This window comes from Cynocephalus volans, chromosome 9 (assembly GCF_027409185.1).
Source record: "Cynocephalus volans isolate mCynVol1 chromosome 9, mCynVol1.pri, whole genome shotgun sequence".
Taxonomy (NCBI): Eukaryota; Metazoa; Chordata; class Mammalia; order Dermoptera; family Cynocephalidae; genus Cynocephalus; species Cynocephalus volans.
In genome coordinates this window covers 126,748,789-126,761,635 of record NC_084468.1, presented here as the reverse complement: position 1 = coordinate 126,761,635, position 12,847 = coordinate 126,748,789, and the positions used below count along the sequence as shown (strand labels likewise).

At 43.8% G+C, this 12,847-nt stretch overlaps 1 protein-coding gene and 1 non-coding gene across 5 annotated transcripts in view; one reads left to right on the top strand and one right to left on the bottom strand.

Moving 5' to 3' along the window:
- Positions 1 to 8,400, bottom strand: part of GAB1 (GRB2 associated binding protein 1) — a 117,866-nt gene extending 109,466 nt beyond the window's left edge. For all 4 annotated transcript variants that reach the window (XM_063107998.1, XM_063108000.1, XM_063107999.1 and 1 more), the window contains exon 1: positions 8,254 to 8,400. In XM_063107998.1, the coding sequence (XP_062964068.1) occupies positions 8,254 to 8,325 (72 nt within the window). In that variant the 5' untranslated portion in view covers positions 8,326 to 8,400. The remainder of the gene's footprint in view (positions 1 to 8,253) is intronic.
- A 1,857-nt stretch (positions 8,401 to 10,257) lies between these two features.
- LOC134386664 (U6 spliceosomal RNA) lies at positions 10,258 to 10,364 on the top strand. Its single transcript, XR_010024496.1, has one exon. It is a non-coding gene; the product is annotated as a U6 spliceosomal RNA (small nuclear RNA).
- Positions 10,365 to 12,847: the final 2,483 nt, after the last annotated feature.

Genomic DNA, 12,847 nt, shown 5'->3' with positions numbered 1-12,847 from the left:
GTCATCTCAGGGAGGAGTTCTGCCAGTCAGAAGTGGCCTAACCACATTTCCCAATACAGTAGTAACTAAAAACTGCATGTCAGGAGAGAAAAACAATCTACATGCTGGTGGGACATAACAAATAACTGGGACCCAAATTAATGCCCCCTTTTTAGAGAAAGGTGAAAGAATGTACGTGTAAAGATTTTGAAACAAATACTTTGTGATGTTGGTGGCTAGGCTTACATGAAGGTACTTCAAAAAGTTCATGGAAAGATTTGTATTATCTTTTAATTCTATTTTTTCCATGAACTTTTTGAAGTACCCTCACAAGGGAGAAGTGAAAACCAATAATGAAAAAAAAAGAGCAAGAGGGTACGAAACTATGAGACAAAGAGTGCTTTTTACCTTTCTTCCACTTAAAAAAGTTAGCAAATAAAAATGTATAGCAACTGGCTAACTGATGCATTGAATACAATAATAAAAACTACAACAAGAACAGGTTGAGTTCTCGACCTTCTGATTCTACTGTCCTGCATTCTCATTTCACAAAAACTGGCCTCTTAACTAAAATTACATTTACCTGCTTATTTCACATAGAATAGCTAATTATCTCTTGGCAATAATGATAAGTACTCAATTCAACCAAGCAACATGAAAGTAAGTTACAAAACCCAGGGGTTATTTCAAATTTTTCCCCCCTCTTCAGACCAGAGGATGGACTCCTCTCATTTTTCTCTTGAAATGTACAATGGAATTTTGATGAATTTTTTTCCCAGTGCAGTGTTCTTAAAGAGCGCATAAAACTGTTTTCAAAAAAAATTTAAACTACATGAGTCAAAGCAAAAGAAAATAAATTAAAAAGGGAAAGGAAAAACAAAGAACAGGATAGTGAAAGCAGAGTTTAATATTTTTTTCTTTGAAAAAAAAAAAGACATAAGATTTTTACATTGAAAAGAAATGTTTGGACTCTTGGCATATTGTTTTTAATTCATGGAACAATGCAGCCATTTGTTTTTTCCCTTTTAGGACGTTGTTTTTTGAACCCTTAACTTAGGGAATTACCTAGGCCAAATATGAATTCAAAGTAAAAAGTCAGGAGAAAAAAAACACCACCATAAGAAAAACTCCTGGTTCCAGTATATAAAAATAAAAGAAAACTCAGTTTAGAAATATGATAAGCATTTCTGAAACACACACAAAGAGGTAAGGAATGAACAATTAAATGGTAGAAAAAATTTAAGGTAACTCACATTTCCCCTTCTAGAAGCTCTACTCTTGTACAACTTACATCTTCATGTTCAGTTTGCATATAGTAGCTCTGCTAAAACAACCACATGGAAAATTTTTGTTCCAGATAATACTGCAGGACAGGGCTTGGCAGCTACAAGTTGTAATCAGAATGCTTCAAGAGCTAATGTAACAGAGATAACAACCAAACACGCATTACGCTGCACCGTCTTAACTCTTTAAAGCATGCTGGGAGTGGGTCAAAAGCTGTTACGTTATACTTTACATGCATTCAGCAATGAGAACTTTTCTCTTCAGCTAGGGAGAATTTTGCTTCTATGAATAAATGAATTGCTTAAAATATAAAACATTCTTTTTTCCAGTTAAGGCATTCTCACAAATTAAGGTGCTCACACATACAAACCTGGAACAGTCAAAAACTTCCACAGTTCCTAAAATGACTTTTTCCAGCAATTCTACAGGTCTAAATTGCCATTTCAATTCATTAAGGCTGCCACTGCCATCCAGTTGGCAACCGAAGAGGATACTTGTTTAATAAATGTGGAAATCCATACTACAATGGGCCACTATTCCCTAGGAGTAATCTAAAGGAGAAAAGAATGCTAATTTTATTTGTGTTGTAGCCCAAGAGGGGAGAATAAAAAGACTTGTGACTTGATAAATTTTCTGTACTTAGTCTACAGACAGAGATAAAAGGAGTCACAGAAATATTGTGTCTTCAATCCAAGTTCAAATGGCAAATTCAGATGTTGCTTTAACTTGGTGGAAATTAACCACCATGTTAATGTGAGGAATGTGAAATGAGAGAAACCCCTCCATCAGCAGTCAGTAGGGGTTTAATGTGATCCAATGGCATTATTCTCTTTCCTCTAACACTAACTGGCACTCACACAGCTGGGCTAAGATGGCTTCCAAAGTCCAAAATAAGACGCTAGCCCAAGGCAGCTCTGGCCCTCCTGCTGGAACTCAGAAGCAAATGAATCAAAGACTCTTTTATTCTTCCTCCCACCAGAACATGCTCTTTCTCTGTTGTAAGCTAAATGCTTGCCAGAATGAATTATTTAGTTCAAAAAAGACATACAGAAATCTTAAATAACACATGTCCCTTGGAATTTTAATAAGTTCAGGTGACCAAACAAGTTGTTTTGTTTGCTTGTTTCTAGTGTGATGCAGAAAATTCACTAGTGGTCAGGAGCCCATCAGGACCATTAGGCAGAAACAAAAATTTCTCAAACCAGAAGTTACAGCTGACATCCAAACTCCATGCATGAAAGTGAGGTGCTGTGAAGCAGTTCTTTTCACTAGGATGTCTAAACTCTACACAAAGCCCTCATTCTTCCTTTATGATTTTGCTATTGTTGCTGGTAGTATCTCAATTCTTTCAAGAACAGAGCTTGAAATGAATGCATTTGTGAAGTCTTCCCTGGCAGCCCTCCTCTTCCATTCTCAGGCTGAACTCTTAGGTAATTATTGTCTATATCCCTCATTTGGCTATTAATCATATATGGCCTTATAACATATCTCTCATAGAGTGATTTAAATGTTCGTGCATTTACAGCTTGTCTTCACAAACAGATTAGAAACTCCTTAAGGGCAGGGTGTGGACCTTTCCTTCCATTGCATTCCACACGCGGTACATTGCAAAAGCTCCTGAGATCTGTTTATTTATTCAGTCAACAGGTACTAGTTGAGCTTCTGCTCTAAGCCAGGCACTGCTCTAGGTGCTAGAGCACGCTGCACAGGAGCACAGCAGTCAAAGGCCCTGTGGTTAGTGTGCCTGCATTTAGAGAAACACTGGACAGTCCCCAAAGAATTCTGCTCAAGCACTTCCTAATATGTTCATTAAACTATTTAAAATGAACAATAAACTAAGATTTATTTCCCAAAAGGAAGCCTATTGAGAAATCACCCACTGCCCCTTCCACCCAAGAATATGTCGGAGAAGAGGAATGCTAAACTGCAAGAGAGCTTAGGCTGTAGATCTATTGTCCTTCCCTCCCTCATTTTATAGATAAGGAAACTAAGGATCACAATGGTCAAATGATCATGTCAGTGGGTAGTGGCAAAGCAAAGCAGAATTCAGGCACTGATACTCAGTATGAACTTCTTTCCACAGCAGCACAAGGTACCTACTAAAAGCATCAGTGGTTGCGTCAAATTGCTTTAAAAACAAAAAACAAAAAACCCTTCAAAAGTAAAATTGTAGAACACCTACTATGATGTCCCTTCTGTCTGTCAGCCTTTATAAGAAAATTAAGAGTGCTGGCACTTAATGTATATTTTGAATCTATCACCCCTTAACTTTTCTCAATCTGTAAATCATCTAGACCTTATCTATATATTTTTTGTTGATCCCAAAATATGAAATTTGGGCTGGCCCGTGGCTCACTCGGGAGAGTGTGGTGCTGATAACACCAAGGCCACGGGTTCGGATCCCATATACGGATGGCCGGTTAGCTCACTGGGTGAGCTTGGTGCTGACAACACCAAGTCAAGGGTTAAGATCCCCTTACCGGTCATCTTTAAAAAAAAAAAAAAAAATGAAATTTTACTTAGTCTCAAAAAATGCTTTGTCATTTCATTCCTTAAATATTTCTTATACAGATTTATCATGGCAAAACACACTGAAATAACCAATTCAGCTGTCACCCAGATTATCCAAGTATAACTCATACTATATTATTGTATTTTGTTCAAAGATGATCTTTAAAAAAAAAATTAAAAACAGCAAAATTCTAAAACTACTCTACAAACTGATATGCTTTCCTAATGGTAATTTTGAATCCCAAAAGACAATAATCAGATTTAGGGATTCAACAAGTTTTACATGGAGAGTGTTCTACTTATCATTAAGCACAGGCACAACAAAATAATTAACTATCGTAAAGGCTTAACATAATCACTAGTTGATGAGATTTGTTAATAGAAACAATGTTCCTACCACACTTAAAAAGGTAAAAAAGAAAACGTTAAGAGTTTGAATTGAATGTTTACTAAAATGAAGACAGCAAGAAAAGATTTCCTTCAAGAGAATAATTATGCTCATTCAGTCACTGTAAGCAAAAGCTTCAGAATCTGTTGACTGCTACTGGTAATCTCCAAAAAGGGCAGAAAGAGCTTGCAGCCATCACAGTCCTCTTTGTTGTAGTGACAGGGACTTCATGTTTAGCACAGGTCCTGGGTTGTCCTTGAAGCAAGGAGATGCTGATATTCTGCCTTCCCACGCCCCCCTCCTCCAAGTCAGATGTCAGGTGCCTACCAAGTGGGAGAGGCTATTTCTGTTTCTAGGCCCATTTCCAGAACCTTGGGTGTGTTCTCAAAGTCCAGATGAGAACTATCCTGTTAATTGACAGCTGCAGAGCAGACAGAGCCCAAGCTGGGTACAGATTACTTACCCAAGTACTGGCTGAGGCCTTGCTCCTAGGCTGGCTGTCAGCTAGTAGGCCACCTTGCTCTGGCCTCAGAAGCAGGTTCTCCTGCTGAGACTGCACACTTGTCCAATGCTGACAGCCAAGCCATGGAGGAGCTCAAACTTGGTGTCCAGGCTTCAGGCAGGCCATAGCGAAGCTCCTCCTGCAGAGCTATGGTGGTAGCCAGCTGGCTTGAAGCAATCCTTTGTGTACAAACTTACATTTTATTTCATCTAAAATTGCAAGTCCTGATGAAAATTCCACTACTATTTCTTTAAATAACTTAAAAAATCTGAGCACCACTGTTGAGTGCACACTACCAATAGTTTACTTGTTTTCTGTAACCCTACCGACAATGATCTCTATATGATTCCACTCAGTTCCTTCAAGTAAAAAAGCATCTGTTTAATATACAATACAGGACGAAAACAGCAACACAGTAGTAGCAAAATTGAAAAAAGCATTAAAATTCTCATTTCCATTTTAAGTACACTTTTAAAAACTTCACAGAGAATGAAACACACACAAGATGTTCTTACTCTTGGAAATACAAAGAAAAATAAAAAGAGAAGAAAAGGCTGGGGGATTTGCTTACTACTCTAGTCTTTTCCCACTTTCTTTTAGGGCATTTTCACTCTCTAGGAAATTCAAGAAAGGCTTCCATCTCAGATGAACACACTGGTGTATAAAGAAAACAATGTTGCTTGAGTTAACTATGAAACAGCAAACACAAAATGGAGTTGTAAAAGGAATTCATTGGGGGCCATAATTCAAGACGGCTTTAAAGATAAAACTAAAACAATTTTTTCATCACTTAAAGCCCTTAAAGATCATCTTAATCAGTGTTTGTGCTACCCTACAAATACCATAAATATCAAGACAACTGTCAAAGTCCCATGGGCCAAATATTTCCCTACAGGATCATGATGCTCAAACTCCCCGAAGTCTCATTTAATAACTGCAATACCAAGCATCCAAGATATCATTTCACATCGAATCCATTCATTAAAAACCATTATCAAGCAAAATTTTGCCTATTGGGTGGCCAACAATGCATCCTTTCATTCAGAAAATAGAGATTCTACATGAAAAGAAAACAAGCATAGGAAATGCATGTATATGTGCCTATATCCTTGATAGTCAAAGCTGCTTTAGCAAAATAACCTAAATTGGATACGAAAGCCAAAAGATCAATATTCTGGGAATGTCAAAATCTTCTGGGCAACCAGCTTGATAGCTAAAATATAAGATATGCTTCATTTAATTTATAATACTCCACATCATCCTCCCGGCCCTCTCAACTGTGACATCCCACCTGCCTACTGTCTTCCTGGGCCATCTCCACTTACTTTACTAATGTGTAAAGAAAACACTAATGCTCCATCAGACACGAAAAACCCTGGCTTCCCCCAAGCTGTCAGGCATATTCTCCCCATGAGAATGTTCTTCAAAATAGCTATAAAATACCCATACCAGTCAACTTGCACTGTTAGCTGACTTTTTCACATATGCTTGTCTCACTGTCTCAAAGATTCAGAAAGCTACTTGAAGACAAAAATCTTTAGCACTATGTATCTGATCCAGGGCCTACCTCTTCCTTGCATTCTAAACTAATATCCACAGACTTATAGAAAGTTATAATCTGAAAGGACCTTTAGAGATGACTTAGTCTGAGCTCCACATTTGAAATGAATTAGGTGAGAGTCATTAATCTTTCATAGCCCAGTCAGTCAGACAAATCTGGGTTCAAATCCTGCCTCTGGCACGTTATGTAGCCTATTTTCTCTTCTGTAAAACAGAGATAATATTTATCTCAGAAAACTGTTGTCATGATCAAATGAGATAATATATATACATATATAAATTTATTTAGACTTTTCATTTGTTTTGTCCTTGTTAAGACATAATATTTTTGGTTAATTTTCTTCCTGGTTAATATTATATTAAATCGCAAACCCAAAAGGTAGAGTTTTTTTCCTACTGTATTTTTTAACCTTATGGCTGGTGCCTAATACAGTGCTTGGCTTCTTTTGAGTGAGCCATAAACTAACCATGTGAAAGGATGCATTATCTCTATTATTCCTATCCAGTTCAGCAAATGTATTATTCTTTAGTTACCCCAAGAACCCAACCAATCACGTAGGTCTATGTCTTTCCTAAACTGTGCGTTCTCAAAACAAATATATCTATCTCCCTACCCCCTCCTCTCTCGCGTGCACACACACAAACACACAATCTTCTCTTTAGAACTAAGAACTAAAAAAAAACACTGCCTCTCTCAAACTTTTGGAATAAAGTAAGCATCTTTACGAGGATGTTCAGGCAAACGGTGATAGATGGAAAGACAAGATTTGGAAGGATTCAGCATTTCTGCAGAGCTTTCTTATGATTTGTGGTACCAAGTCCTTCAAAGAAATTAGTTGTCTATAACAAATTCTGGCAGAAAGTAAACTAGAAACTCACTGGTGAGTTGTCAGTGAAGTTAAATACTGCACTTTACTCTGTTCTGTGCAAGCAAACAGTGACTAATAGGATTAATTGGGCTCCAATACCGGGTGTAGATACCTTCAACAAGAGACAGGTTCCATTAGTACGGGTAGTAAATTTATATTTAAGGGGGCATAAATTTTGTTTTTTGGAAACACATTTTACCAGAAAAATATTTGCTCCAGATATCAGACAAAAGTATCATGTCTTTCCTTAGCAGGGGGCAGCGACGATAGAACCAATGGACAGGGGAATAAGACTCCAGACCTCTGAACAGGACACAGATATCCATTAAAGTAAGGCTGATTCTTTCCAGAAATATTTTTCCTAGCAGTTGAAACGGTTTACCACATAATCAGTATCGTGTATCAATTACACAAATACCATTTAAGCCATGCTGGTGCCCTGGGAAAGGACCACAGCAGAAATCCCTTCGGCCTTCAGCTGTCCCCTCCCTCCGGCAGGGCTTGACAGCGCGTCCAAGGTGCCCAAACACCAGCCACCAGGCTCCCCCCAGCGCCCTCCTCTCGCAGCAAACCGCCAAGGCTCTCGGGCCAAACTCCAGCGTCCTTCAATTCAAAACCGCGAAAATGTGAACCGGGCTAAGCAAACGGTAGAGCGCGTAGCAACTTTTCTTTCTTTCCCCTTTGCGCGCATTTGAGATGCTTGTGAGTTTCTCAGGTCCACAGCCCGCTCCCCGCAACGCACCTCGCGGGGCAAGGGACAGAGCGCGCCGACCAAAGGCACGGGTTGGCGACTTCCCAAACCTCAGCGGCTTTCCTAGTGCGGGAATGAGTACACATCCGTCCTATAATAATGAGATGCAGATATAAGGAGAGGAGAAGGCTCCTCTCCCCATCGCACCCCACCCCTGTTAAAAGGAATAAGAAAAACACGCAGCGGCCGTTTCGCTGGAAAGCTGGGCCCTCCTGAGCGGCAAGCAGGCCCGCAAAGCAGGCCGTCTGAAGCCGCAGAAAGAAAGCTGCCCGGCCAAGGGACGCCAGGGCGTGAGTGTACAGCACCCGCGGGGCCGGGGAGGAGGCCCGGGGGAAAGAGACCGGGAGTAGGTGAAGACCAGCCCCGCGCACCGTCAGCTGACGCCGCCGGCGACCGCAGCTCTACTTACATAACGCTTCAACTTTTTCTCCGGGGGAGACTTGCGGAGCCATCCCGAGCAGACCACTTCGCCGCCACTCATGGTGCGCGCCTCTCGGGCTCCGGGCCGGGCCGCTGAGGGGCGGGCGGGCGCGCTCCCGACACAGCCGACGACTGCGGGGCGCGCAGCGGCGAGGACCTCGCTCTCCTGGTCGCGCCCCCTGGGCCGACGGGGCGGGCGGGCTCAGCGGCGCGCTGGCTCCCCGCGTGCGAGCCTCCTTCTTCGCAGGTCCGCGGACGTAAAGAGCGCTGGGGCCGGTGCGGCGCCGAGGGCGCGCCCGCCTCCCTTCAGTGAGCCCGCCTCGCCGCCAGGCGCGCCGTCCCGCCGGCCGCAGCAGCGCTTCGGGCTCTGCGGGACTCTGCCCCGACAAGGAGCGGGAGCCTCGGCCCCGCGCGCTCCGCCCCCTAGAGACAGGACCGCCCAGAGCGCTTTCCGAAACAGACGCAGCGCTGCACACGCACACACCACACACAATGCCCCCGCGCGGTGCCCGCTCCGGCCCGCCCGCTCTCGGTTTCGGTGCGCTGGGCGCGATCCTCTTCTTCCCTCTCCTCGCGGGAGGGTGGGTCACTTCTCCGCGGCGCCCGGGCAACCGAGGGCAAAGGAGAAGCCGCGAGGCTCTCGCAGGCAGTGGGCACAGGGCAGGTCCCGGGCCACGGAGGGAGCGGCCGGATCGGCGGCGAAGCGCGGGGCGTCGCTGGGCGGCGGGCGCTGGGGAGGTCCCAGGTTTGGTCGGAGGGTGAGTCCGCTCTCGCGGCCGCTGAAGACAGCAGGGAGCGGCGGAGGAACCAGGCGCCCAGCGGCTCGACTCCTGGGAGGGATCCCACCGTCCCGTCCCCTTGCGCTCCTCCCCCGCCGCCTCCCCCACCCCAGGGCGCGCGGCAGGTTCTGAGCGGCGCAGCCCGGGTTCGCGATCCCTCCCTCTCCCGGCCTCCGGGCTCCTTCCTCCCTTTCCTCCTCCCCTTCCCACGTTCGACCGGCTCCGGTTTCTGCTCAGACTTTCTCTGAAACTCGGCCGGAGCGTGCGGCCAAAACAACAAGGGCCGGGGAGGAGGGGACGGAGGGAGGGAGGGAGGGAGAGAAGGAGGGAGCGGGAGTCCGAGCAGCACCCTGGGATCTGTAGTTCGGGAAGGAAGCGGGAGCAGGGTCCTCGCCCGGGGCCCCTAGCCGGCTCCTTGCCCGGGAAGGCGGCGGAGGCCTCGGTGGGGGCAGCGTTGCCGGGGCTCGGGGAGGAGCGAGGGACGTTCGAGTATTCGGTCCAGGGTTTGCCATTTTGACTCAGCCCTGATATCAGTTCGGAGTTTGTACTGTGCTTGAGATCGGGAGTTTCGGGGCTTTTCTCGACTTGACAACATGCAAAGCAACACGGGCTGGAGGGAGACCGCGATCCCGCTGGTCGCCGCTGCGGAAGACTGAGGGGCTGGGACCAGGAGGGCGAGGGCGCGGGGGAGCGCGCCATGGCCACCAGCCGGGAGTGGAGGACCGCTGGTGTGCGCCAAAGCTGGTGTGCGCTGGTCCCTGGGGACGTCCTGCCAGGGTAGTGGGAGCACTTAAAGGGGCCAAATGATTTGATTGGTTCTATCTCAGGGACGTTTTAAAGTCTCCCATTCCCTCCATTTGTTGCTTATTTCTTCCGCTTGACTTTATGTTTGCTTAAAATCTACCCTTGGTGTGTTGAACTGGAAAAGGGAAACTTACTGGGTGTCCTATTTCTATTTGCTTACTGGTGTATGTTTTACAATTATTGTACCCGTCCAGAGTTTAACATGATCCTGTAATAGAAATATCTTTTCCAATTTATTTATGAGAAACAAAGCCCCAAATTTTAGAAGAGACTATAAATAATCACATAAAAGTGCTAAAAATATGAGGAGATAAGTGAACATTTGTAGAAAAAATAATCTCAGGCATTTTTTTTTTTATTACCACACCATTCATATTCAGCAGTTCCTCTGAGTTTGAAAATGTTATACGGTTCTAGCTTCAGCAGCACATATACTGACATTGGAACAATACAGGGAAGATTACCATGGTCCCTGCACAAGGATGACATGCAAATTCGTGAAGCTTTACATATTTTTCTTAAAAAAAAGAAAGAAAATGTTATAAGATTGTAGTAAGAAAGTAGGTGCCAGGATGGTGACAAGACAAAAGCCCTGCATACCTAGGGGTGGTGGCATAGGATAGTAAACAAGGAAAGGGTCAACAAAACTACAAATTGAGATAAATGTGTGCTCTGAGGGAACTAAACACAGTAAGATGGAGTCGTAACTGGGGTGAGACTAAGTCAGATGGAATGAGAGGGGAGTCTTTGAGGACGTATTAAGCCAGAGACTTCAAAGATGTTGTGAAGGAGAGAGGAGAATCAGACTTGTTTTGTGGATGGATAAAAGGAATAACCATAAGGAAGACTCAAAGAGAAAGAAGCAGCAAAAAGGTTGCTTCAGAGTGAGGCCAAATGGCAGCCTCTGTGATATGGATTGAATTGTGACCCCCAAAGTGCCATGTATTGGAAACTTAACCCTCGCTGTGACAATGTTCAGAAAGTGGGAAATCCTATTATGGTAATGGAAATGTTGAACCTTGAGGAGGTGATTAGATTGTGAGGACCATGTCCTAGTGAATGGATTAATCCATTGATGGTTTAATGGTGGTCAGAGGCATGGTTCTGATGGCTTTAAAAAGAGAGCATGTGAAAGCTCTTTTTCTGTTTTGCTTCTGCCATTTCTTCATATGACACTGCATTGCTGTGAAGAGTCACCACCCACCAACAAAAGGCCCTCACCAGATGTGTTCCCTGGACTTTGGACTTCCAAGTTCTGAAACTGTAAACAATAAATACTGTTTCTTTACAAATTACCCATTTGTAATTACCCATTAGGCATTTCTATTATAAGCAACAATAACAGACTAATACACCCTGCTAACCTGGAGATGAGGATAGGGAAAAGGGAGTCTGCTGAATTGCATAAGGTCCAGTCTCCGAAGCTAACATACATGGTATATTGCAAAAGCTCCTGAGTAGGGTGGGCAGGTTGGGAAAGACTTCTTCCCTGAGGAAAAGACTTTAAACAGAGATCCTTAGAATAAGCAGAAGTCGGCCTGGCGGAAGTAGTGAAGAAGAGTATACCAGACAAAAGAGAGACCACCAGGTGTACAGCTCCTCAGGCTGGAAGGAGCTTCTAAGGAACTGAATGAAGGCAGCAATGAGGAGAGTGAGAGACATTATCCCTGGATGAAGTTACAGAGGCAGGCAAGGGACGGATTGTGCTAGTCCTTGAAGATCACCTTAGAGTTAGACCTTTCCTTAAAGCAAATACCATGTCATCTGCTATCGCCTTCAAGTCACCTCAAACAATCCCCCGTATATAATTTGTTATTCACCTCCAGCATCCCACTTTAACCGCACATCTTCCAACTTGATTTTCCAAATTCTCCCTGTGTAATCTTTCTTTTCAACAGCTTACCTAGTCTATTGACACCTCCGCTTTCTCATGATCTATCAGACCTCTCCTTTCTTTACACACCCTCTCCCCATCCAGTTTAAATTCTGTGGTCCACATTTCCAATAACAAGCTCACATCTCACAAAACCTCACCTCTGGACAAACCTGACTGTATTTCCTTCTGCACCTAAGCTGCCAAGTACAGCTGGAGGAAGTCACACAACAGGATGAATGGCATCACTATAAATTCATGTTCAGTGACCTCAGACAGATTTTGAACTATGCACAGGGGCAGATCTTGGACTGCTGGGACCTGAAGTTTATACAGTTTGAGGAATCCTATTAAAAAAAAGAAAAAGAATATGCAATCACAAATACAAAATTAGGGTGAATATGTTAGATGAAGAAATAAATCACCAACAAATCACTGAAGGCTGGTAGATGCACATGCCCTTCTTCTAAGATCTATAGGTAATTCACCAGAATCCTTACAAGCTTATGCTTTCTGAGTGCAGCCTGGCGTCCCCTCCCAATTAGGATACTTCACCTCTTCCAGCAGCCCCCTACTCTCATGGGGGCCTGTATAATGAGAGGCCCTGAACTGAAGCTTCATAAGCTTCATGGATACCTCTGCTACCCAGTGTCTTTGTCCTTTCGGGCTTCTATGACAAATATCTTAGCCTGGGTAATTTGTAAACAGAAACTTATTGCTCACATTTCCACAGGCTGGAAAACTCAAGAGCAAGGTGCCAGTAGATTCAGTGTCTGGTGAGGGCCTTTTCCTCATAGATGGTGCCTTCTTGCAACGTCCACATCCTCACATAGCAGAAGTGACAAACAAGCTCCCTCAGGCCTCTTTTATAAAGACACTAATCCCATTCATGAGGATGGAGCCCTCACGACCCAATCACCTCCCAAAAGTCCCACCTCTTTATACTATTACCTTGAGGGTTAGATTTTTAACATGTGAATTTTGGGGGGACAAAAATATTCAGAGCAAAGCATTCCACCCTTGGCCCCCCAGAATTCATGTACAGTACATTTATTCTATCCTAATAGCCTCAAAAGTCAATTTATTCCAGCATCAACTTTAAAGTCTAAGTCAAAGTCTCAACTAAA